This window comes from Ambystoma mexicanum, chromosome 9 (assembly GCF_040938575.1).
Source record: "Ambystoma mexicanum isolate Mex_15411 chromosome 9, UKY_AmexF1_1, whole genome shotgun sequence".
Classification (NCBI taxonomy): Eukaryota; Metazoa; Chordata; class Amphibia; order Caudata; family Ambystomatidae; genus Ambystoma; species Ambystoma mexicanum.
Window position 1 is genome coordinate 697,876,327 of NC_090931.1, and position 24,723 is coordinate 697,901,049.

The 24,723-nt window shown below is 45.2% G+C and overlaps 1 protein-coding gene across 5 annotated transcripts in view; it reads left to right on the top strand.

Annotated features, from left to right (window-relative positions):
* FASTKD2 (FAST kinase domains 2) overlaps window positions 1-20,898 on the top strand; it is a 461,831-nt gene extending 440,933 nt beyond the window's left edge. For all 5 annotated transcript variants that reach the window (XM_069615586.1, XM_069615582.1, XM_069615584.1 and 2 more), the window contains 2 exons: window positions 7,025-7,139; window positions 20,310-20,898. In XM_069615586.1, coding sequence (XP_069471687.1) covers window positions 7,025-7,139; window positions 20,310-20,438 — 244 coding nt within the window. In that variant the 3' untranslated portion in view covers window positions 20,439-20,898. The remainder of the gene's footprint in view (window positions 1-7,024; window positions 7,140-20,309) is intronic.
* Window positions 20,899-24,723: the final 3,825 nt, after the last annotated feature.

Genomic DNA, 24,723 nt, shown 5'->3' on the forward strand with positions numbered 1-24,723 from the left:
CAAGTGGGGTGGCAGCACGGCAAGACGGCCATGGCTGGACAGGCCAGACAGAACAAAGGCCTTGGTGTGGGCTTTAGTGGGGAGTGGGCTTCGCCTGCCGGCTCCCCCAGACATGGTCTCCTTTCAATCCCCCGGACATGGTCTCCTTTCAATGAGTGAGTAACGAAGAGGTTAGGTGGGTGGATTCTCTTTTCAGGCTGTGGTACAAACCGTATTAAAGTTTTGCAGTTCAAGATGCTCAACATGAACTAATATGTTAAAGAATAATTCCAGAAATTGAGTTTGTTAAACCGTATATCCTGCATGGTCCCAGGTAATTTATGCAGCAATTGTGAGAGCAGCAGTAAAGGGGGTACAACACTCGTTGCAGGCAAATGTCACCTGCTCCCCTTTAACTTACAGTGCAGAGGTCTTCCGCGTATTAACTAAACCAGCAGCGAGTCGTGGGCCAGAACACACATCATATCTTTGTAATTTTCAGTGGTTTGCAGTTGACGCTATCATTCCATTGAAGACTGAGGTGGGGACTTTTTATGACGCAGTAAAACAGGAATCCAGACATTATGCAGAATGTTCTGCAGAATAGAGGTCAGTACAAGAACAGATGTCTGCTGGCTCGAATATGCTGGAGCTGCAATCATCCTATGGGGACCAATAAAAAGCAGACCAGTGCTTTACACAACAGTGAGGCAAACGCAGTGACCAAAATAGGTAGTCTTCTGGAAAGCGAAGAGCTAGAAGTCTGGCTCTTCAGATGTAGCCTTTCAATGCCAACTACTGATGCAAGCCATAGTCTTTAGCTGACACACACTGATATTGGCCGAATTGCTTGAATACTATGCTCCTGGCAAGGGGCAGAAGCAGCCTGTTTTAACCCGAACACTAGCCTGTGTAAAGAACTAAAGATTGAATGGAAGAAAAATGTAATCCGCAATCGAGTAAATAAATAAATGATTGAAGGCTATTTGACCTTTTTTTCAAACTGTCTTAGATTACCAAACGAGAAATAACATTGAAAGACGTTGGTAAGGCGATTGAGAATAAACACTGTAGACTGTGGGAAACGGAACGATATTCATTTCAGGACATTGCACACAAGGATTATTATAGTGTGGCAAAGATGGAGTAAAACAGCCCACTTTTACATCCATTTTATATGGGTGATTTATAAGGTGCCAACTGCAACAAGGGCACATTGTAGCGCCTTATTAAGCTAAAATGCAAAGGGAGATGTACAACTAATCATTCAAAGCTCGGGGGGGATTCAGATCAGTCGGTGTAACTGTGGGAAACAAATCGACAGTGCAGTCCAAGTCATAATAAGGGCAAATAAACAAGTGCTAGACTTCCCCAAAGAAGCAAGTGCTAGCAAGAAGGTAGTGTGAGGGCTTGGGGAAGAGTGAGCGGGAGAGCACAAGTGTAGAGGAAGTAGAAAGGCTCGCATCGGGAGGGAGCTTCTCTTGTCAGGGTGGTTAGGTCAGTTGGTGAGTTTGTTGCAAGTTGATTCGAGAGGTGAAGGGAGTTTGGATTATTTCTCTAGCCTTGTGTGTTCTCGAGGTTGGTCAAGATGTGGTGAGTGAGGGTGGTTGAGGATTAAGTTATTAGGTGGTTTCTTCGGGATACCGACATTGGAAAGCACAGCAGTGCACAATATGAAAACCACATCACATAATAAAGCATGATGCAGTAAGGTTTCTTGGGGATGTCTTGGTGGGAGCTCGTGTGTGTGAACAATACAAGGCCTTCTGTGAGGAATGTTAGGATGTGAACATCAGAAAGCATAAAGTACGCTTTCTGGGATAGCTCACAATACCATTGAGAAGTGTGCAATGAGGGGCAGCCTAGAATTTAGTCTGTCTCGCAAGAAAGACCACAACTGGAACTAGTGTAACAGGCCAAAAAAAGAAACTAGCAACTAACTCCTATCATCTACTACATATTTGTTTGCATTCGGTAGAAACTGTGAGCCAGAGCTTGCCAAAGCTGCTAGGAAAGGCAATTTTTCTCATCTGGAAAACGGCCATAGGGATTTCTACTAGGTGCAGAGGCTCAGAAGGACAGTAACTGAGACCCCGGTGCATGTTTCTAGAAACAATTCAAATCTGACAAGCCTACTCTTGTGGTTAGTTTGGGCACAGAGGCAAAATGTGTTACTGACTTATTGAGAGGACTGCTCCAACCCCTCAAGCAAATGACATGCTTTACTGGCCCACAACTGACCTATTGTCCAAGGTCAGAGCTCGATATAGACCTTCACTTCCATCATTTTTATCTTCTGGATTATGAAATGGGGCATCTGGTTATAGGACATTATAGTGTGCGGTGACCTCCTGCTGTGCATTGTGGGCATAATAGTTGCACAGTCCTGAACTGATAAGAGAGATGTTATTTGGCATTTGTATAGCACCTGCTGCCATTGGTATGGCCTCCAAGCGCTGTGAGGATGAACGCCCTTTGGAAGACTGTAGTCTGAGTCACGAAGTAGTGAGCGAAGTTGTAAAATGCCTATGTGCAGTCATAGCCTGATCGAAGGTAGGTAGGGAATGACTGGCTCCCTTAAGCAGCCCATATTCTCAGGTCGTGATTAAAGTAGCATTCTAAATTGGGAGTCTTAGGCAGAACGCAAGTGTGGCCAAACCGCGAGCTTCAAACACAGGTGTTGCAAATACAAACAGGGGCCAGCTTCAAAGTAGCAATCTAGATTAGGAACACTAGTCGGGCAAAATGCAGGTGTGGTGATTGCAAGTAGTGGTGAGCCTCAAAGCATCATTCCATACCGGGAAACCTAGTCAGACGAAATGCAGGTGTGGCAAATACAAACGGGGGCGAGCTTTAAAGTAGGGATCTAAATTAGGAGCACTAGTCCGGCAAAATACAGGCGTGGTAATTGCAAGTAGTGGCAAGCCTCAAAGCAGCATTCCAAACCAGGAAACATAGTCAGACGAAATGCAGGTGTGGCAAATACAAACGGGGGCGAGCTTTAAAGTAGGGATCTAAATTAGGAGCATGAGTCCGGCAAAATACAAGTGTGGCAAAATACAAACAAGGACGGACTTCAAAGCAGCAATTCAAACTGGGAAACCTAGACAGGCAAAATTAGGTACCTTGGTCTGGAAAATTGCAAGTGAGGCAAAACACAAGCAGTGGCAAGCTTCACACAGTAATCTAAACTGGGCAACCCACTCTGGCTAATGGCGAGGCTTAAAGCATATTACTAAACTGGGAAACCTAGTCCTGCAAAAAAAAGTGTGGCGAAATGCAAAAAGTGGCAAAATATAATGTAACGCATCCCCTGTTGGAACACCTTGGGAAGCACTATGTAGGTGTGGCACAATACAATAGTGATAAGATTCAGAGAAGACATCCCTTACCTGGGAGTAGCTGTAGAAGGAGAACATGGACCCGGCAGGGCTGGGGCGTCAGGCAAACGAAGATGGAAGGCGCCCTTAGCCTGTGTCCTTCGCTGGCTGCCCTGGCGGAGATCTTCAAATATGGTGTTCCAGACGGTCACTTGACCCGGAACACCAATATGCTGCGGCGGGATGGGGGAGGGCGGGCTGGAGAGCGTGGAGATGGGCGACTTATGGAGAAAAGGCCCAAATCAAAGTAGAAAGAAGGGCTCAAGTCTACTTATGGCCCGGATCGCCTCCCGGTAGCAGAAGTCTCGCCAAAATGGAGTGCTCTGTACTCCCTCACTGTGTCTCCCTCGTGTTCCGGGTCACGTGACCGTCTTTGGAAAATGCTGATTGACTAGCAGATTGGAGAACCTTTGATCCAACTTAGAATTTACTGTGTGTGAAGAGGGATTTTCAGAGATAGCCCTCTGGGAAGGTTCCGATAGGCCACCCTAGTTAGTAAACAGGGTAATTGCCACTTTGGTCTTGCCAAACTATCAGGGTAACGTAGACTGAGCAGTACGGCAAACTTCTGCAGATATGCGTGTGCTGTTATTGTACAGTAAACCACACGCAAAGCACACAAATAAAATGAACAACACGGGAGTAGAAATATATACTAATGTATTAGTCCTTTAACCCTAAGCAGGTAAAGTAGGGCAGTTATCACCAAAACGCACCTATGTACACAGTTGTTGATCTCAGATAGAGGTCACTCGTGCTTTATAATTAAGAACAATGAAAGCAAGAAAACTAAGTAGTGAAGCAAAGAATAAATGTTTTACTCAGTAACCATATTCCCTGCCTAGGGAGTCTAAGCCCCTGTTGCTACAGCAGTCCTGCCCTACCCGTTAAGTAGGACTAGTGCCTCAAGAGTGAACGTTTGAGGTAATTGGAGTAGGAAGAGTCCCCTTAGAGCAAGCTTTGGCAAATCCAATGGGTTGAATACAAATGCAGAATAAAGCACCTTTGGCGTGTAGAATGCAAGTCAGAGCTTTTAGGAGTAATCTTTAAATCTCACCACACCAGGTGTAACCCTGGGGCTAATCCTTGGCCCGAACTCCACTGCTCAAAGTCAGGTAAGCAAGAGTTGGAGAGTGAATGTTATGCCCATACAATCCCTATTCCTGGAGTGGGGTGTGAAAAATGCTATGCAAGCTTGCACCCATTACTGTGATTCCCGGAGTGACCCTACCTATGCTACTCAGAATTTCTGGGGCCACATCTGACCCCCCCCCCCCCCTACTTCCCAGAAACTGGTCCCATGTTTGACTGCTTTCTATTAATCATTGCTTGACAAGTCCAACCACTTAACTGCATTCATATTTCTGTCATTAGATACAGCGAAGTTTTAACTCTCAGGTTAGTTAATCTTGTCCACGGGACGCACAAGCTACGCCCCCCACAACGAATATTACTTACACATTATTATTTTAATTCACAGGAAACAAATATAATCGCAGTTATCAGTTACCTGATGAAGGGCACCACTGCCTGAAACCCGTTGTAGTAAACACGAGGAGGCACGCCGAGCTATACCATCTTGTCTTCGCCTAGAACTCTTCCCTACTGAGATCTGTGTTCATGAATTTTTCGATCATGATTGTTACTTTGTAATGTTATCATGTGTACTTAACATGTATCTTTCAAACCTTCGAAACATAAAAGATCTGCACATGCAATATTTTATTATTGAAGTCAGTGTTTCCCTTCTGGAAAGAAATATTTGTTATTTTGTTCCAAAACTATTGAAGTGTCTTAATTTTGAATCATTTTCTGTGTTAATTCTTGATCAGTAAAAACGACACTATTGAATTCTGTGGACTGTGACTTAATCCATTTAGGCAATTGATTTTGCCAACTTCTACCCAGGTCATGCCCCCCCCCCACCCCCCCCCCCCCCCGAACCACTCGAGGGACCTCCTTGTGCATCACAGATTTGATCTTGTAGCCAAGATCAGACCGGCAGCACCAAAATAATCTTTAATTCCATTTAGTTACTTTTAAGTTATCTTGAACTAAAGCAATTGAGTGTACACCTCTACACACAATCTCTTTTAGCAGTGAAGTTCACCCTGATCAGGGGGTCTCAGTGGAGATTCGTGGTGCCAAGGAAGACTCGGCTCCAGCAAGACTCCTCTTCGTTCCGGAGAGTAGCAGCAGCAAAGGAGATGGTCTTTAGCTGCAAGTCTTCGACCTGCAGAGTCCTGAGCTCTAGCTCAGGATGGCGGCTGATGCAATGCAGAGGCCTTTGCAGAGGCGGGACAGTCCAAAGGATGGTCCTTGAGCAATTCTGCTGGTTTCTGGCAATGGGCTTCTTGTGTAGAGGCCTGAACTCGTTGGTCAAACCACCAATGGTGGCCTTTTAGGATCACTGCAAAGAGAGGCAGGGTTTCACGTGAACTTGATTTTGGCAGTGCTGGTTGCCCTCAGGCGCAGTCTTCCGAGTCTTCATTGCTGTCTCCTCTTCTTCAGCATCTTGGCTCCAGTGATTGTTCTCAGGAACAGCTTCAAGGCTCCCCTTCTTATCCCAAATGTGCCCCAGCACATCAATGGCAATGACCTGCACCATTAAAGCAGGTAAGAGCTGTCCAGTCAGGGACAGCCACAAGCCCCACATCTGCCGCCCAGCACCAGGCATCTGGTTGGAGTGTGGCTTGGAACCAGACAGTCCCAACCCCCATTTCAGGCCAGGGCACACAAATCATCACTTTGCTCGGGAATCAAAGCAAATCCTGTGAAATTGTACAGCAAGCATGTCATTTTACGGACCTCGAGACGAGAGGAGAAAGGCCAAACAACAAGATTCTTGGAGATATGGTGAAAACCACATGCTACGGCCGTTTTGAATATTTGGTACCCAAAATGGCATAATGGGGTAGAACATAAATGTGTGCGTCAAAAAAGAATAGAACTGTGTTTACTGCCATCATCCCTCCTATGCACATTTGAACTGTTAAAAAATTTACGTTACCAAAGAAAACGATGCAAAGTTACACCTACAGAACTTCATTTGAAGGTAATGTGGGCTACAGTAAAACAATACAGGAATATTGCAGAGGGGGCAGGGTCCATCTGCACTGGTAACCTTATGGACTGACCAAGATTAGTGAGTTGAGCAAAGGAAGTGAAGCAAAAAGGCTTTATTTTCCTCCAAAAGTCAATACAGGATTAAAGTCATAACAAATAGTTGGTAGTTCCATTGATGGCAATGGAAGAACGTTGCAAAAAGGAAAAGCTTTCCTAACACTTTGTTGGTCTGCAATCATGCATTTACTAAGGTTACAACTTGTGCCATTGGGATCCACGTGGAGAATGCTGGTCAAGGACTATGGCAGCGACTGTTGAATACTGCAGGAGAATCTATCTTTGTGGTATTAAAATGCACACATCACAATGTGTGCATTTGCGCAATAGTTATGTTTGATTTATGCAGAAACCGCAGCCCATTAAATGGATAAATGATGCCAAACGTTGATAAGCTAAATACAATAGTTTGCCTTCATCGATCTATTGTATATCATGGACATGTACAAAAGCCGATAAATGTGTTCTCTAATCTGGTGTAGACCATGATCCACGCCACACAGTGCTGCTTAGATAACAATCCTATTTTTTTCCATTTTCAGAGTGGCTCTTATCTATGCCCCGATTTTTAATTACTGCCTCGGCACATCACACCCAAGGGGCAAGCTAGCAATGAAGATGAGGCACCTGCGAGCAATGGGCTATCACGTCGTACTGGTAAGTTCGATTGCCATCAGTGTTTTGTGTGTCTCTACTGCCCGTTGAGTAGTGATAGGTGGTTTTAAGGTCAAGCATGGCAGACATTTGGATGCCAAATGTAAAGTATTTTTCACAGCCAGTTTAGTGTACTAGCTGGTTAAAATACTCATGAGCGTATAGAGAAAGCAGCAACATGTATATTAATGTTAATTCATTCATAGTGGTATTCTGAAAATGCTATTTGTATTAACTGATCATGAAATCCATTTCTTGTGTCATACTTTATGGGTCAAGTTCCTGGTGTTAAATGGAAGTATTTATTGTTGTTCAACATCTTGTAGAGTGTCTGGCCTCTTGAAGGTCAGTGTGATAGCTTGGTGCTTGACATGGGGGGCAATAGGCATCTCTTCTACCCTGGCACAGCTTAAACATTGTTGCTAGCTGTTTTTCTTGAATGACATCTGCATTTTTATTGTGTGCTAAAGCTGCTTTTTTAGAGCTCTCTACCTTGTTCAATAGCTGAAGAGTGGCCCGTCCTTTATCTGGGGATAGTCCTAGGATAGTGATTTGCTCTTTAATCCTAACTATTTGAGGCATGTATGCACCACCTACTTTCATTCCCACGGGATAATGATGCCCCTTCTGCTTCCTTCACCTCCACAAATGTTCTGTTGTCTATTACGTTCTTTTGTATTTCTCAATGTTCTCTAGCCTCTTTTTCCAGTGTTTATGAACAGTGCACTCATCTTTCACTGTCTGTAGGTCTTAATCTAGTCTAGATTTGCCGCTATCCTCTTTCTCCAAATACAAATTTCTTTTGACCATCTCTTTATCCCTTTTTTCCTGTAGCGATTTATTGCCCCCAGGTGTTTGCTTATTTACTGATTTGCTATCTATCCTTCCCAGACACTGTTCCTTGAATGTTTATTGCGACTGTGAGCTATGTATTTATTTGTCCATTTATAAAGCGTTCATAACCCATATGCATCTAGGCGCTGGAACTTTAAGAACACAGTTACAGTTTTGTGCTTCATTAATACAGTTACAGTAAGTCGGTTACAGTTAATCATTTACATGTGTTCATGATTTGCTCGGTGGCAGGCAAACACATTGAATTGCAGCAGACAAGCTGTACAGAATAATGATGATCGCCCCGGGGGGCTATGCAAGGCCTCATGGCTTCCTGATGTGCAAGAGCTTCTCTCCTGGAATACATTTCTTGCATAGTGAGCTCTTACCTACTGTAAGACCTGTAAATATTTACTAGCATGCAGATATTGGCCCGCCAAGGAAACAAGTGATCTATACAATACAAATGTGTTACCAGCTAGTCTACCTCTGTTTCAGATTCTAATCTTCCTGCACCCAACTAAGTTGTAACAAATAGCCACTTTGAAACGCTTTTAAGATGGCATTTAGTGGGTAGTTGGTTTATTGTAATTATTCCTTTCTATGTTGATAGTACAAGCAGTCATGTGGCCATTTTCATTAAGTGCTCGCTGGCTACTGCTCATTTGAACACCCTTTATCTGGTTCTCTTGCTTATGTGTATGATGCTTCGTATTTCAAATCTCGACTTCATCATGGTTATCGTGCAAATATCACCATTATCCGCCCAACCTTTCCAGCTATCTTCAATGTGTTACAAAATATGAAATTCTTATTTGTTGATTTAATCCTATATATTTGTCTAATACTCCTCCTTCACTAAACCTCTAGCCCCTTCACATTTTTTTTACTGCTGTTTTTGAAGTTCATCTAGTACCCACTTGTCCTTTTTTTCAGCAGATCTTTTGGGTGTCCACTCCAAGATTTTAGAGTGTTCTTCCGTAGTGGATCAGATTGGCATCCAAGAGACATACACCTATAGTGTGCATTGGGATTTCATTTTTTTTTTCATTTCGTGATTACTGCGAACCCCTTTTTAGCGACTCCAAAAATGTTGAATTCTAAAATGGGATTGCGCCGTAACTACATTGATCGCTCTGTGCTGCTTTCCACTACCCCCAACCACCCCTCCCTACTTAACTTTGCCTCCTCACAAATACCTTAATTCCCATCTCTCTGTCCCCTCGTCCGTCCCCATGCGAGGTAAGTCTCTGTCCCCTAATGTGGGCTGAGACTTCCGTTGCAGGGTCCTTATTTTTCTTTTTTCTTTTCGCTCCCGCACTTCTCGCCTTGGAAGCGGGGGACACCACTCGACACGCCTGATCCCATCATATCGATCACAGGGAGCAGGGACATCCTCCAACCCCTGTTCAGTATAATGGTATTTGTTATTTTAGTTAATGCCGAATGTGCAGTAACTGCGCATTCAGCATTTTATTTTTGGTATTTTGGGGCAATAACATCCAAACAGGAGCTCCCATGCTCCTCCAGAAATATCAAGGACAATATTGCCTCCCTTGCTTCAGCCTTGGCTGATTACTGCAATCACTCCTTTGCATTGGATCCTTCCCGCTACTCCTCAAGCGCTTCCTTGTGCACCCTCTGCTCAAAATGCCTTCGGCCGACCCCTCCTGTCCGGTTAACTACCACCCGATCAACATTACCTTCTTCCTGGGCAAACTCTTGGAGAAGCTGGTCATTTCCCAGCTGATCCACCACACTGAATCAGAAGACTTGCTCTCTAATCTCGATTCCAACTCTCCTTCCGTTCTCATCCTTCTTGACATTTCCTCTGCCTTTTGGTATGGTCAATCACCCCAACCTTATAAATCCACTCTGTGATACCCTTGGCATCACAGACCTGACTCTGGACTGGCTGGCCTCCTTCCTCTCTGACCGACCTTCCCAGATTCAACTGGGCCCTTTTCTCTCCTCCATCTCACTCTCCACATGCGGTGTCCCTCAGGGCTCTATCCTCTCGCCATGGCTTTTCAATATCTACCTTGCCCCTCTAGCCCATTTGATCTCTGGCTGATCTCCTAACATCCAGTGTTATGCGGACGACACACAGCTCTCCTTCAAGCTTCCCTCCACTGCCTTCCTTTCTTCCTCTCTCATTCCTGACTGACTGCTATTGACCCATGGTGCACTGCTAACGTTCTCTGCCTTAATGCCATTAAGACTGAGATCCTTCTCATTGGGACCCCAGCTCCCTCCTTCTCTCCTACACTCTGGCCCCCTCGCCCTCCTGTGATGCAAGAAATCTTGGTGTCATCGTCAACCACACTCTCTCCTTCTCTCCTCACATCATGTGCCTTGCGAAGAAGGCCTACTTTCAGCTGCACCTCCTGATTGCCATTCTCCCTTTCCTCACCTCCCGCCAGAAACTCTAATGTCTCCAGAGCTCTGGTCCTCTCCAGGCTGCACTACTACAACATCCTCTTCCTTAACCTGCCTAACTCCTCGTTTCGTCACCTTCAACTAATCCAGAATAGGCCTGCAAGACTTATCCTTTGCCTAAGCACAGGTACTGCATCTCTCTAGTCCTAATATAAATCTCTCCACTGGCTCGGTTGCTGCAGGGATCAAGTTCAAGGCTTTCTGGGACCTGGGACCCTGCTACATCCAACTCTCTCTATCTAAATACCTCCCTGCTAGAGCCCTTCAGTCTTCTAGCTCCAACTCTCTGTAGATCAGATGCTTTTCTAAGTAGAGAGTGATGTATAGATCTCTCTCCTCTGCCGGTGCCTCCGTCTGGAATGGCCTCCCTTCCCCTCTCAGAATTGAGCTGGATCTCCAGCTTCTCAAGACCTTCCTTTTCTCTTACTCCTTCCCTCTCCCCATCCTCTGCTAATGTCCCATCTGCCTCCTTTTGACTGGCTGCCTTGTTTCTTCAGATTCTTACAGGACACTAGGCCCTCCTCGACCTGTCTACCCCTGCAATTGGTCTCCCTGACCACACTCCTGTAACCTGCACTCGCCTTTTCTTGCTCCCTCACCCTTAGCCCCCATTGAGCCATTCAGGCCCTGTTCCCGTCACTTCTTCCCCTGCACTCTCTGCATTCCACTGGCACTTCTCCACCTGGCCTCCCCTTGGCACCCGCATACCCCATGGGCCCTTTCCGCTCTGACCGGCATTTCTACCCCTCTCCCCCGCACTTCGTGTTACTGCACTTGCACAATCCGAATTACACCTGCAATTACTTTCTATCTGTACCCTATCTTCGGCCCGTAGAACTGCATGTTCAACCTCTCCTTCATCTTCTTGATGGCAAGATGGCCTGCAAAGGGGGACCTCATGCTCCAATTGCAGTAGGAAGGGTAACCACCAACCTCTTATGCTCTCCTTCAGTGGACTCTGTAGACTTGCTCTACATGAGCCCTCTTTCCCAATATATACTATGCTTCCCTGGGGCATCACACTCCAACTGGGAGCAGGCCTGTCTACTTAGGCCTTCAAGTGATGGGCACTCACGTTGGGCCTTACTGTCGTCTTCCCTTGAGGGACCAAGTAAACTGCAGTTCTGGTGGTTCATGGGGATTAAGTATTTCAGTCAGCCCCTCCTAGTCATGTTCAGGGGCATGACCAACTACCTCCACCTCCAGTGGTAGGTGAGTTGGGGGGGATATTCTCTTTCCTCGTCTGTGTTTCTTCTCTCCTTTACCCGTATGTTTCCCCCTTGGCTTTGGCTGGACCTTAGGCTTGGCTAAGGCAGCCTTGGTCTGAGACCTAGTGTGTGGATGTTCTGCAGTGTCCCTCACAAGACCCAAGTCTGAGGTAATTCCCTAACAGAATTTTTCCTGGCACTTGCCTCTGTACACTAACGGGTATCCTGACCACCCCACCATTCACAGCTTAAGTGACAGGCATAACTGGAAGCTTGAGAGGGAGAACCATCGGCCAACTTGGTGGGCATCAGAGGAGCTCTGGTCAGTGCCTCTGAATGTACCAGAGTGGAATCCACTGCAGTCTGACTGACTGTCCCCAGTTTCCCTAAATAGCAGAGATGTCTACACCATCTACCAGCACACTATCACTAAAGTAATGTTTGGTATTATCAGGGATGGGAGGCATAAGCCTCATCAACTCTAGGTTCCTACGATCCCAGGGAAACTAACACTTCTTTAGATCCTATCCCACAGGGTAAGGAATCTGAAGAGCAGGCTGCTCCTGTGAGTATATCTTCCTCTTCATAAGGAAGTGCTAGATTCACAGATATGATATGATATATGATTGGTTATTTATAATGTGCTTAATACCCAAAGGTTTCTAAGCACGGACCCGGGGATCGAACCTGTTTTGCTCCGTGTTGTCTTGCTTCCAAGGTTAGCATGGTGCACCTGAGCTATGCTCCCGAGAGAGGACACCCAAGGTCTTAGCGTTACTTGTGGAGGTCCCCCTTCACATAATAATTTGCTCCTCTGGCTCCACAAGATCCACAGGACCTTTGTATATAGGGAGTCTTAAAGTGTCCAAGTTTGTGCTTAGGATGAAGAATCCCACCACCCTGTCCATGTAGCGTATTCCCCTTACGAAACATTTTGTGGGGCTTCTGGGAAGACTATTTTATCAGTAGACCCACCCTCTTTCTGCTTTTTACCATCCTCATGCTTACAAGAAGCATGCTTGACCTTATGGGTCACTCTATGGGAAACCCAAAGATTAGCAGCAATTGCCAGCTTCTTATGATCTAACACTTTTGAATCTGCCAAGTGCTGCTTTAGCACAGGAGAACAAGAAGAAAAAATGTTTGAGCATTACCAAATTAATCATGCCTTCAAAAGAGGTTACTTTATGGCCTTCTACCCATCCACTCAAATTCTTTAAGGAATCAGTCACAAAAGACACCCCAAGTGTTACTTTTTCTTTTTGTATTCTCTGAATCTCTTTAGTATGGGGCAGGAGTCTTCTCAAACTTCAAGAGTAGAGGCTGTTTTAGTTTGTCAAAAACCTTTTCGGCCAGCCTTAGACATTTCCATATGGGCACTGCAGCCAGAATGGGGTAGTCTGCTGAGCAACCAAGCAATCTTATCGGTCTCGAATTCTTCTTGTACCTCACACGCATACTCAAACGTAGTCAGCCAATCCATGATATCATTTTTCTCACATATGCTCAACAGATCCTTTAGGAAATCTTGAATTAGAAGAGGACTCAGAACCACTACCAGAACCTATTGAGGAGCCTTGAGACCCTTGTAGTCTGGCCAGCTCTAACTGGTGTTGTGTCTTTCTGTTTCTCTGTCCTATCAAACACCAGCTTACTCCAACAGTCTAAGCTTTTACTTCTTGTATTTTATTAAATTTATAAAGCACCTTTCGCCAAAGGCGCTGAACAATAAAAGAATTCAAAGAACAGTACAATAAAAATGATACAAATGAGCAAAGGTTACATTTTTTTTAAAGTAAGAAACGAAAGAAGGTTGATTTTAAGATTTGTTTGGAAAATGCAAAGAGGAAGAGCGAATAGAGCGGGGAAGAGCGTTCCAATGTTTAGGAGCCAGAAGAGAAAAAGAGTGTGGAAACAAGGTGAGGCACAGGGGGGCTTAGGAACAGTTAAGAGAATTCGATTCTGAGAGTGTAAGGGGCTTGAAGGGACATATAACGAGAGTAGGGAAGAGAGGCAGGGCGGGGCCAGACCATGAGTGGATTTGAAGACAATCAATAGAAAATGATACAAAAGACGAGATTCAAAAGGAAGTCGTGAAATTGAAAGCAGGGAGGATATAATGGGGACAAAGAGGGTAAAGAAAAAAGAAGACGAACAGAAGAGTTATAGATGGAACAAAGGGGGGAAAGGTGGCAAGCAGGGAGACCAAGCAGTAAAGATGAACAGTAGTCAATACGGGAAAAGACAAGGGAAAAGAGAGGTTTAGTGGCGTGAAAAGAAAGATCAGTGCAAGCGCATCAAATGTGAAACAAAGCATAGTGGCAAGAGCGGGCAATAGAGGAGATATGAACGGAGACGGAGAGGGAAGGATCAAAGATAACACCTAGATTGCGAGCTGAAAGTGAAAAGGAAAGAGAGGATGGGGAAAGGATAGAGAGGGAGGGGATGGAGTAGAAGAGATAAGTAGGGAAAGAACAAAACCTCCGTTTTTGAGGGATTAAGATGTAGAAAATGGGAGGACATCCAGTGCTGATCAGCTAAAAGACAGTTGGAAACAGTTGAGTGCAGAGCAGAGTCAAAGGAGGAGAAAGAAAGATCCTGGGGGTCATTAACGCAAAGGTGGAAAGAAAGGTGAAAGCAGGAAATAAAGGCAATGAGAGGAGCACTATAGAGTGTAAAAAAGAAGAGGGCCAAGTACATAGCCTTAGGGTATACCATAAAGAAGAGGGAGTGAAGAAGCGTGTCCAGGGCAAGTAATAGAATAAGTCATTTGCGAAAGATAAGAGTGAAACCATTCGAGAGTAGACCCAAAAATACCTAAAGTGGAAAGAGAGGCAATAAGAAGGGAGTGGTCCACAGTGTCAAACGCTGCAGACTGATCAAGAAGGATAAGAATAGAAGAAAGCTTGGAGTGACGAGCCGTGAGAAGAGAATTTGAAACATGAAGAAGAGCACTTTCAGTGGAGTGAGACGGGGGAAACGAGACTGCAAGAGAGGAAGAAATGAATGAAGACTCAAGTAACAGGTTACCTGGGTATAGGCGTCCCATTCAAGAATTTTAGAGAGCAAGGTTAGAAGAGAAATAGGGCGTAAATTAGCTAACGAAGACTGAGAGAAGATTTTTTTCAGGATGGGAAGAATAAGTGCCTGCTTGAAAGCCGCAGGAAAGCAAGAATGTACAAGAGAGGAATTAATAAGAGAGGTAAGATAGTAAAGAAGATTGGCAATATACTTGAGGAATAAGAGAAGAACGGAGAGGGTCAGAGGAGAGAGGCAGTAGGATGAGCATGAGTCAAGAGCAGAAGTATCAAGGTCTATAAGAGGAGTAAAGGATGCAAAATAGTAAAGTGAAGGAGCAGAAGGAGTAAAAGCAAGACAGAGGCTAGCTACTTTGCTAAATCAGAGGAAGGAAAGGATAACAATGAGAACGCAGAAGGATCAGGATTTTGGAGAGAGAATAGTGTGCAGAAGCTGATGGAGACGACGAGGTAGGTGAGATAGAGAAAGTGTAAGTTCTTTACCTCATAAAAGGCCTCCGCCTTTGAGATTGACATAGAAACATGGGGGGGACCCCTCCTCTTCTTCCTATGCATTTTCAATAATGACAGTAACCACAAGCCAATTGCTGCTGCTGGAACCTGCTCCAGCACCCACTGCATCACTACAAACTGGTAAAGGAACACTCCTAGTTTCCAGGTGATCTAATAATTTCGGCATAAGATCAGCCTGTAAACCCAAGGATAGCAATGCTCTAAACATAACTTTTTTTTAATGTTCTACTAGAGCAGCAAGGGTAGTTATGGTAAATGTTTCCATATTTAAAAAGACTAGGCAACTGTTAGTTATATAATACACCAGTGACCAACACCGGGGTACCCAAACACGTATTCTCACAGCTGAGCACTAACTTGGAAGATGGATTTCTAGAAACTGACCTCATGGACCGATTTTAGGAGGCCACCTTAGCTATAGTGAACAGGGAACTCTGAGAGGCTAACAAAACTAAATCAAGGTAGCAAATGAGGGCAGTCCAGGCTATTCCTGGGAGAGTCGGAGTGGGCTCCGGGTTCCAAATCGAGTCCAAACAGCAAGCACACAATTCAATTTTGGAAGGAATGTATACAAATATAATATTTATGCTATGCCTTAAACACACTAAAAATGAAACTAGGACGTAAAACTATCGCTCAATACATATATACATTCACCATAGGTTTTAAAAATAAATTTAAATGACTAAATGAATGTTGTAGGTAAGTAAATTAATGCAGTAAAGCTGGAACTAAGTTGCAAGTGATTTTCCCTGACTTCAGCAGTCCAATCCCTAAGAAGAATGAGACCTTGTGCCGAAAAGTCCCAGGAGCCCTATTGCTTTTCCACAGAATGTATCTGTAGCAGGTACGTTACTTGTGTTGGTGATTGTTCAAAAGAAGAGATGCAACAAAGTTACTAGGTAAGTAAAATGTGTTTCAGATGTTACTACCCAAGTTCGACGACCAAAGGCAGTGGAATGGAATGGTAGGACACAAAGAGACTAGTTCTCAATGTTGGAGGACAGAGGGGAGACAAATGATTTGCGTTTACCTACCCCCTGACTCAAATTTTCCCAGATGACGTGATGAGTCGACTGGTGGTCGCTGGAGGTTGGACTTCTCTCTGTTGGTTCTGGTGAGGTGTGTCCTGGAGCTGCAGGTGGAAGGATTCTTCCGGTCAGGTCCAGGTGCAACCCCTGGCAATGAAGGAATGCGAGTTTCCCCAAAGTAGGCCTCTTCAGGACTCTTCACAAGGCGGGCAAGGCGAGTTGCAGCGATGGCCACCGCACACAGATGGCAGCAGGCGTCCTTCCAGTCACAGTTGAAGAGCCTTCTTTAAAACAGGATCCCTTGATGCTGGGATGCTGAAATCTGCACGGAATGTGACTTGTACCACAAGCTGGCAACCACCGAAGTTCTGGTAGCAACCGCAGAACGGTAACACTTCTATCGAGGTAGTCCATAAGGGAGCTGTTCAGTCCAGCAGTTGGTCCAGCGACACTTTAGAAGGTTCAGAACGACTGTATCCTCGAGAAGGTATTGAGACTAGTTGGCCCCTGTAGTCCAAGGACTAAAGCACTGCTCAGGGTCTTTGGAGATCAGGTAGTCCGAACATGGCCTCACCAGGACAGATGCAGGAAGGGATGCCAGGCCTCTTCGGACCTTCATTTGGCTTTTTGTCTGAGGGATTCTTGACTCCAACGATGATCTGAAGAAATCGCTCTTATTATCCAAAATTCAGCCTGCAAGCAAGTCTAAGTCCACTTATCGGATGGATCTGCACTAGTCAAACAGCCAGTAGTTGTCCAATCGGGACAACTATTGGTTTCACTCGTGCCCCACACCTAAATCCACTGGCACCACCGATATGGAGTGGGACCATACAGTGCTACCCATGTGACGCACACACACAATCAATCTCGTGGTACTTTAGAGAACTTGCCATGTTTAGTAGCCATATGCTGTAAACGCGCATGTTGACAGGAGAAATAACGCCAACATTTTACAAATATATCTGCGGTCACCAGCTTGTCTTTGAGGTCATATAAAAGTAAAGAAAAATCCCAAGTCCCAAAAAACATGTTGATACAAAAATATCCCCATATCACTGCATTGTAAGATGCTGTGTGCAAGATTTAAGTTTTTTTTAAAATAAATACGATAAAAGGTAACCTAGTTTCCCAGTACCGATAGTCTGAAGGACTGATCAGTTTCCCCATAACAAATGGACAAAAGGCAGGGGAAGTGAAGATGAATGCTTTACTTCACCTCAGAAAGTCAGATCTGGTTAAAAAACAAAGCAAACAGATTGGGAGTCCATAAAAACTATGGAGAGAAAGTTGCCAAAAGATAAATGTTTCCTAACTACTAGCGATTGGTGGAAGATGTGGAGACTGGAGGACTCGAAGAAAGTGGCGAAGTGGCAGAAGGCGGTACAATCAGCAAGATGTGGGGAAGAGTTGGTTCTACCTGGAGGTGGTCCAGGGTTGATTAAATCAGAAGGTGATAGTAAAGTATTGAAGGTAGTAACACCCCTAAAAGGCGGTGGTGAGTTTAAAGATGTGACAACATCCAGAGATGGTGTCAAAGAGTTGAACAAGGCGATGACATCATGGATACAAGGACTTGAAAGCCTGTTAGTGGATGTGCAACATTTGTCTTACTCCTGAAGCTCCTGACTTTCAGTAAGAAACTGAACTTTATTTTTGTCCTCAAACTCTTGGACAACTGCTAATGTTTTGCCAGTAAGCACTTGCAGCTACCATAACCAGTATTTCTATATCTATTGCATTGGTATGTTGCCAACATTGTTTCACATCTTTTTTAAATAGTTTTATTGCCCAATTTATTTTGGTAATACACCAATTTTTTTCTGCTGAGAACCATAGTTATTAAAATAAGGATAACTTTCAGATAATATTTTGTCCAGTTAAAGCATAGTTCTTGCCCCCATTAATGCCAGACATGAATACAATGTATTACTATGTCCCATCCCCTTTCTTCCATAGTTATGAAAGTTCCTTCCATGTAGGGACAGAAATGGAGCCATAGCACAGCAGCACTTGCTTCCCCTTAAACAATTTGGATTTGGATGTGGAGATGGGCTATACAAGCAGGATGTGGCCACGCCTGTGCCTATACCCCAACCTCATTCCCCTCAGTCCCTTTTTCCTCATCGAATGCAGCTCACTTATATTTTTGTTTGCTGCTTCCCTGCTGTACTTATGAATTTGATTTTGGTTCCCCCACCCCTCTGTCTGCACTCCACTCTCTCCCATGTATGCTGGTTAAAGTTAGGCCTTTTTATGTGCACTACTGTACTTCTGGTTCGAAATCCCCTTTCCTCCATACACCCTCCCTCCCCCTAAAATCATAGTTAGTCTGCATGGCCCTCTCAATAGGTAAAGGGACTGAGGGGTGGGTGCCTGGGTGTGGAGGCCTGGGCTTGGCCATGTCCCACGTGCATAGCTGCCTCCACATACCAGTATTGCAGGTGTATCTCAGCTACAAACCCTTATGTTCTGTGCTTAATGTTTGGGCCCACTTCAATGTTGGCCACCGCTGCGTTCTGTGGCACACTTTTGCAAAAGTCGCTGAAGCATCGCTATAAGTTGCTTCTCCGGATCACTTCAATAGTTTTGTGCCTTGAAGAAGGTACATTAAAGCATTTTTTCTTTAGCACTCCCAACCGGCTCATTCCTTCCCAACGATCAATGATGTTCGGAGAGCCTGCTCCAGGCCTAATTAGACTCCCCACACTACTATTGGAGTTTGCACCATGGCCTCAGAGTAGGCTGTTCATGGTGCTTGCTCAGTCCGAGGGTGCTCCAGCTTCTGCTTGTATCTGATGCTTTGATCCTTAAGGCATTTCACCTTGTCCTACGCCCTGGAACTCTAAACAATGGCCCTTAGGGGCCTGTGGTTGTGGCAGGCTTTACACACCAACCTCCTGCAGGGTTCTCAAAGGCCATCATGGTTCCCATTCCCATGCTGCAGCTGCGGACCACAATAGAGCTCTGTACCGCTGCAGTGACTTCCAACCTCTGACTCCCAAATCCCTATAATCTCTAACAAGGTGGTGATTCCTAAAGATCCTCTACCCCCTTTGCGCACTGCTGGTGGCTGGACCACTGGGTGACAACCCTCGCTAAGCTCAGAGCACCCCAGGTGGATCTCTTTGCATCAGAGACAAACTGCAAGAGACCGTGTTGTGCCTCCAGGAAGGTGGATGGGGTGGGGAGGTCTCGGTGAGATGCCATGTCGATTTATTTGGGGACAGTTTGTTTGCTTATGCATTTCCTACTCTTAACTCTTATTCCCACGTTTCTGCAGAAGCTCTGCGCCTGCAGGAATTGCAAGATTCCCCTGGGTGTGCCCCACTGGCTGAAGAGGCACTGTTTTTTCTAGCTGAAGCGCATAGGGTCTTGCACTGTCTGAATGTCCGCAGGGCTTCGAGAGCACTAGAACTCCTAGATCTTCGAAAAGAATTTGTCCAGTTCGGGGGCACCTGACCTAGCAAACAAGCAGCAAAGCCAACCACAGCACAGTGGACTGTCCACAGTCATGCACCACTGTGCTTTACAGGGCAAACTCTGCCTGTGGAATTTCATGCCCAAGTGACTAGGGCTAAAAGCACGGCATACATTTTTCATAGGCACTTGCCATGAGATGCTATTTGGAAAGTGGCAACATGAGCCTCCCCGTCAGCTTTCTGCAGAAATTACTCTATTGAGAGCAGCTCTAGAGCTGATGCAGAATTTGGACATGCACTCCCCATGAACATTTTTGGGGCAGTGTCAGTTCCTCCCCTTGGATTAGAGTAGTGATTGGTACTCTTCCCTATAAGTACGGTAGAAAGGGGATGGGACGTAGGAGTAAAGAAAAGTTACTCACCGTATTGACTACTGTACTTCTAGTCCCATTTCCTTCATCCACACATACCTCAAATTAACTTTAGTGACTGCAATTGTAACAGCACAATCCGTGTAGTCCCCAGAACATATCCATAAACCCTCTTACCCTGATGATTTAATACCCAGTGTATTGTGCTTATTAAGAGCACTCTTTTCCCCCCCCCCTCTCCAGTTTATTTTATAAACATAACTTTTTCTTAGTTTGTGACTCAGTTCAAGTCTAAACTTATTCTTCTATTGTTTCAGATCCATGAACAGGAATTTGAGAAAATGAAGATGGACGACAGAATTGTGTTCCTCAAGTCTCAAATCTTCTCCCCGGATGCCATTCACAATCCATGCTTGAAATCTACAGAGGAGCAGTTAGAAATCTGAACAACACTGTAGGAGGTGTGAATCCCACTGGCTACAAAGTGTAGTTCTTTTGCGGCTGTCTGAGGAAATGGCGACACATGGTTTCCTCTCTTCGTCTTTGTGAACTCGTGTTTTCGGTATTTCTATCATGGCAGGGATAAACAGATATACCTTTTGGTATATAGTAGAACTTGTATACATATTCCTGAACTCTCAAAACTGAACATCCCGGTTGATTTTGGATATCGTGGCTTTAAGTGAACCTTTTAAATGTCAAACTTACAAAGAGATTTTTGTGTGTGCGCCTTGTGCACCAATTCCAATGAATAGTTCTCTGTAATCAGTCAATTTAAGGTGCACAGTCAAAATAATAAACATATGACCTTTATAAAATGCTAATGTTCTTTTCAGTTACAAATTTATATATAAATGTGTTTACTCAATAAAGGCTGTGACCTGCACCTACACGTGCTTGATGTGAGGCCAGTCTGCACTGTACTAGTTATGTTTAATGTCGATTTACAAATAGATCCCATATATTGAATTCCTTAACGATTTACGAAACCTTTTTGAAAGAACCAAACGTCTAAGACCCATCATTTTACCACCCTTGATTTCAGGGTAGCTTTATTTCCATTAGTTATTGGTTTGGACTATCGCTGCATTATTAGTCATAGAATAGTGTGCTTGGAGACATGCGCCCCATTAAGAAATAATTAAAAACACTACTCGCATCCCTTTGAAAAACCGGTATAAATGAATGCCATTGCATCTCTCCGCCTAGTGGAGAAATGCACAAGTGGCCTGGGTTCTCTTGAGAGAAAGGTGAGGTTTGGACGATCGATGCATCCCTACTACCATAAAATACATAGTGTATCTTAAAATACTTTGAGTCACTAGTCACCATGTATTAGGGGGGGTGCACCAAATCAGGAAGTATGTGTGCCCTAGCAGTACATCTTTGTAAGTGGGCCCTGCAGAATAACATTGCCGTATAGGCGATACATCTAGCAGGGACAGACGAGCAAGAGGCAGACACGCTGAGCAGGACATCTCATTCCAATCACTGTTGATCAATATCTTTGCCAGGTTATTCACTAATTTGAGCGCACCACGGGTTGATCTTTTTGCATCAGAAACAAACTGCATATGACCTTGTTGTGGCTACTGGAAGGCAAAGGGGGGCGTGCGGGTTTCTTCGGGGTATGCTGTGTCTATTTTCTGGGGACCCACTGTTCGCCAATGCATGACTAATTGTGATTTCAGTGCAAACCTCTGCCCAACCGCCTTTTCTTCCTATTTCTGTTTCTAGCGGAGTGGGGAAGGCTTTACTCCAGTAGGCCTCCCCAACCTGGTTCAGCCTGCTTGGCAGTTCATCTCAACTTCACAAGACGATGACCGGAAGTGCAGCATGAGATCTTCACATCAGACAAAATGTTACTCCGCGGGCGAGTTCAGCCTTATAACTGTGCTTATGGTGCTTGGTCACCTGTTTGGGTAATCTGGAGACTGGACTCCTGCATCTTTGCAGCCTACGTTCTTGGCTTACCTCACATATGCTGTCCCTTCCACCCTTCACCATACAGGGGAACCACTAACCTGGAGGTGAACACTGGCTCATTGCCTGTGCCACTTCCGACATTTCCACCTGAGCAGATGTGGGAAATTGCAGTCACGAAGTAAAACCCTGCCCTCAATAAAGTTTGTCCACTACGTGATGTGGTAGAACTCGATTTACACACACTGTTTCTTAATAGCTAGCTCTTTTAGAAATGTTCAAATATACAGTGTGATTGGGTTTGGCATTAAACAATTATATTTCTGCTTTTCTGGTTGATGCACAGTTCATACTTTCCACAAGTAGCTAGACAGTCCCCAGAATAGACTTGTTTTAGTGGTGGGCAAGCCAATGAGGTATCAAGCTTGGCTTGAGACAAATGAGTGGCTCTAACTCCACTCTAGGTCCACAGCTAAGAGGGTGCGAGCCAGAGTTTAAGGTCTCTGTCTCTCTCGTCTCCTGGGCCCTTTCATGCTAAGGGGAGCTGTCTGGCAGAGGGTTTCCACTGCAAGGATTGCTTGCCTTTAAGTTGGGGTGGGCCCAGACTGGAGAACCAAGGTCCATATAGGCAACATTCTGGGGGTTCAGGGCCTGAGGTCCTCCCAACTCCTTCCCCCTGCCTCTGGGGTAGAGTTGACACTGGCATACACCCTGCTGGGCCGCATACCCAGGTCGGTAGGGGTATGTTGACTGGGTCAAGCCACTGACCCTGTTACAATGGATGGTAGCAGGGCCTCAATCTTGTATGTCGTGGGTTGCCCAGATATCTAATTTAATGGCACTAAGGATTTGGGGGCAGATTGTCTTGCTTTTGTTTCTCATGTTTCCATAACATCCTTACGATCTTCCACTGAAAGGTTTGTAGGATGGCAGGGCCACCTTGTTTTATCTCCTGTGTGTCACAGATGGCAGGAGAATTACTCCAAGCTTCAGACAGTTCAATGATTTTCATAGAAATCGCAATGGGCCCTAGGGCTTCCCCCTCTTGTTTTGTTTAGCGCCTCTGCCCTAACCCAGGCATCACTGACCTGAGGTTAGTAGCTACTGAAGATTGAACTCTGTTTATATCTGGCTTATATTAGATATGAGGACCTAAAGGCGGGGTGCCTTCTATAACTAAACTCCCTCAGGGACTTCCTAACTGCCCCATCTCTATCTGTTTGCTAGTGTTCTGGAGGGATAGGCAATTGTACCTCAGACACCCTGTTGGATTCAGTCATTGTACCCCGCTCACTCTCTCCTCTACCCTCTGTTACACTTCCTCCCTCCTCCACACTTCTATTCCTTCTTCCATTCTACTGCTCCCTCAACCACTCCTGCACGCTATCACTCCCTCCTACACTACAGCTCCTTCCTCGCTACAAGTCCCACCTCCACACAACTTCTCCCACTCTACCCACCTGCTACTCTGTCACACAGTCACATCCACTCCACTATAACTCCTTACAGTAACTTATCTAAACACACTTCCAACACTAACACGCACACTGCAGTACCACTTGGACTCATTAACCAATACTTCACCTTCTCCAGAAAAAGCATCCACATTCTGCTGCTCCTCCTTCCCGCTGGCATCTTGGTCGACCACCTCCACGTCCTCTGACCTCACCCTTACAACCCACATTTTCCTGTGCTTCCTTTTATGCTCCCCTATTCGTGCAATCGATTCACTTCACCTAACCAATCTATCTCTGAATTTCCCCTCCCACATAGTGACACAATTAATGCAGCTGTTAAATGGTGAGGGTAAGTCCCACCCTGTTTGCTGCTCTGGCCAATCGTGTAATAGTGATGGCAGGCCCAGACGTTCAGTGTCCATGTTAGTGTTGGGGGGTAGTGTCCAAACTCTTTATACTTCCAGGTTTGCATATAATGTCCTTGGTGGTCTAGCGTATGTACAGCCAGTGGTAGCGTGTTGTTGCTCGTGATAGGGGGCGTTGTGCGGCCCCACTCACAGCTGCGTTGCTTTTCCTCTGCTGACCTGCTTTCTCCCTGCGGTCTTTCTCCTTCCATACATGGAATGCCGCTAGTGCTCAAAGCGGAAGGGTTGCTGTAGTTGCTTCTGGTCCAGGCTGCCTGAAATGTTTGGAGAGTAGCTAGGGCTGGAGGGCTTTTCGCTCCTTGCTGATGACCTTGACTGATCTTCTCGTTGACCTATCAAAACAGTCTGGCAAGCATTTTGTGTAGGTGACATGGTGGGGAGCGTTTGTGAAATGCATAGTAGCATGCTGGCACAAGGGGAAGTAGAAACCTGGAGCCTCTCAACACCACTGTTGTCCTCGGGGGAAGGATTTTCTCTGGTCTGCTCGCTGGTAGGGGCTCCCATCCCCTCTTGACAAGGCCAGAGTTCTGGCCTTGTCATATGTTGCCCAAATTGACCGATTCAACAAGACTAAGCATTTGGTAGCAGCTTGTCTAGCTGTTGTCTCATGTTTCCATATGGTCTATTCTAGCTTCCATTGAAATGTGTGTAGGTTGCCAAGACCACCTTGTTGTATTAGGGATTGCCCAAATTATCTGATTCAATTTGCCTAAGCATTTGGTGAGCAGCTTGGTGCCCAGCTGCTCACAGTCTTTGTATGTTGCCTTTTTACAGAAAGTGAGCAAATACTATGCCCACCTCTGGATGAGCACTTGCTTTTGCAGATATAATCAATGCGTATGGTGCTGCTCTTACTAACAACTCCACTGGGCCAGGTGCTGCCAGTGGCGCTGGCGACAATTGATGGTGTTCACCATGAGAAATGG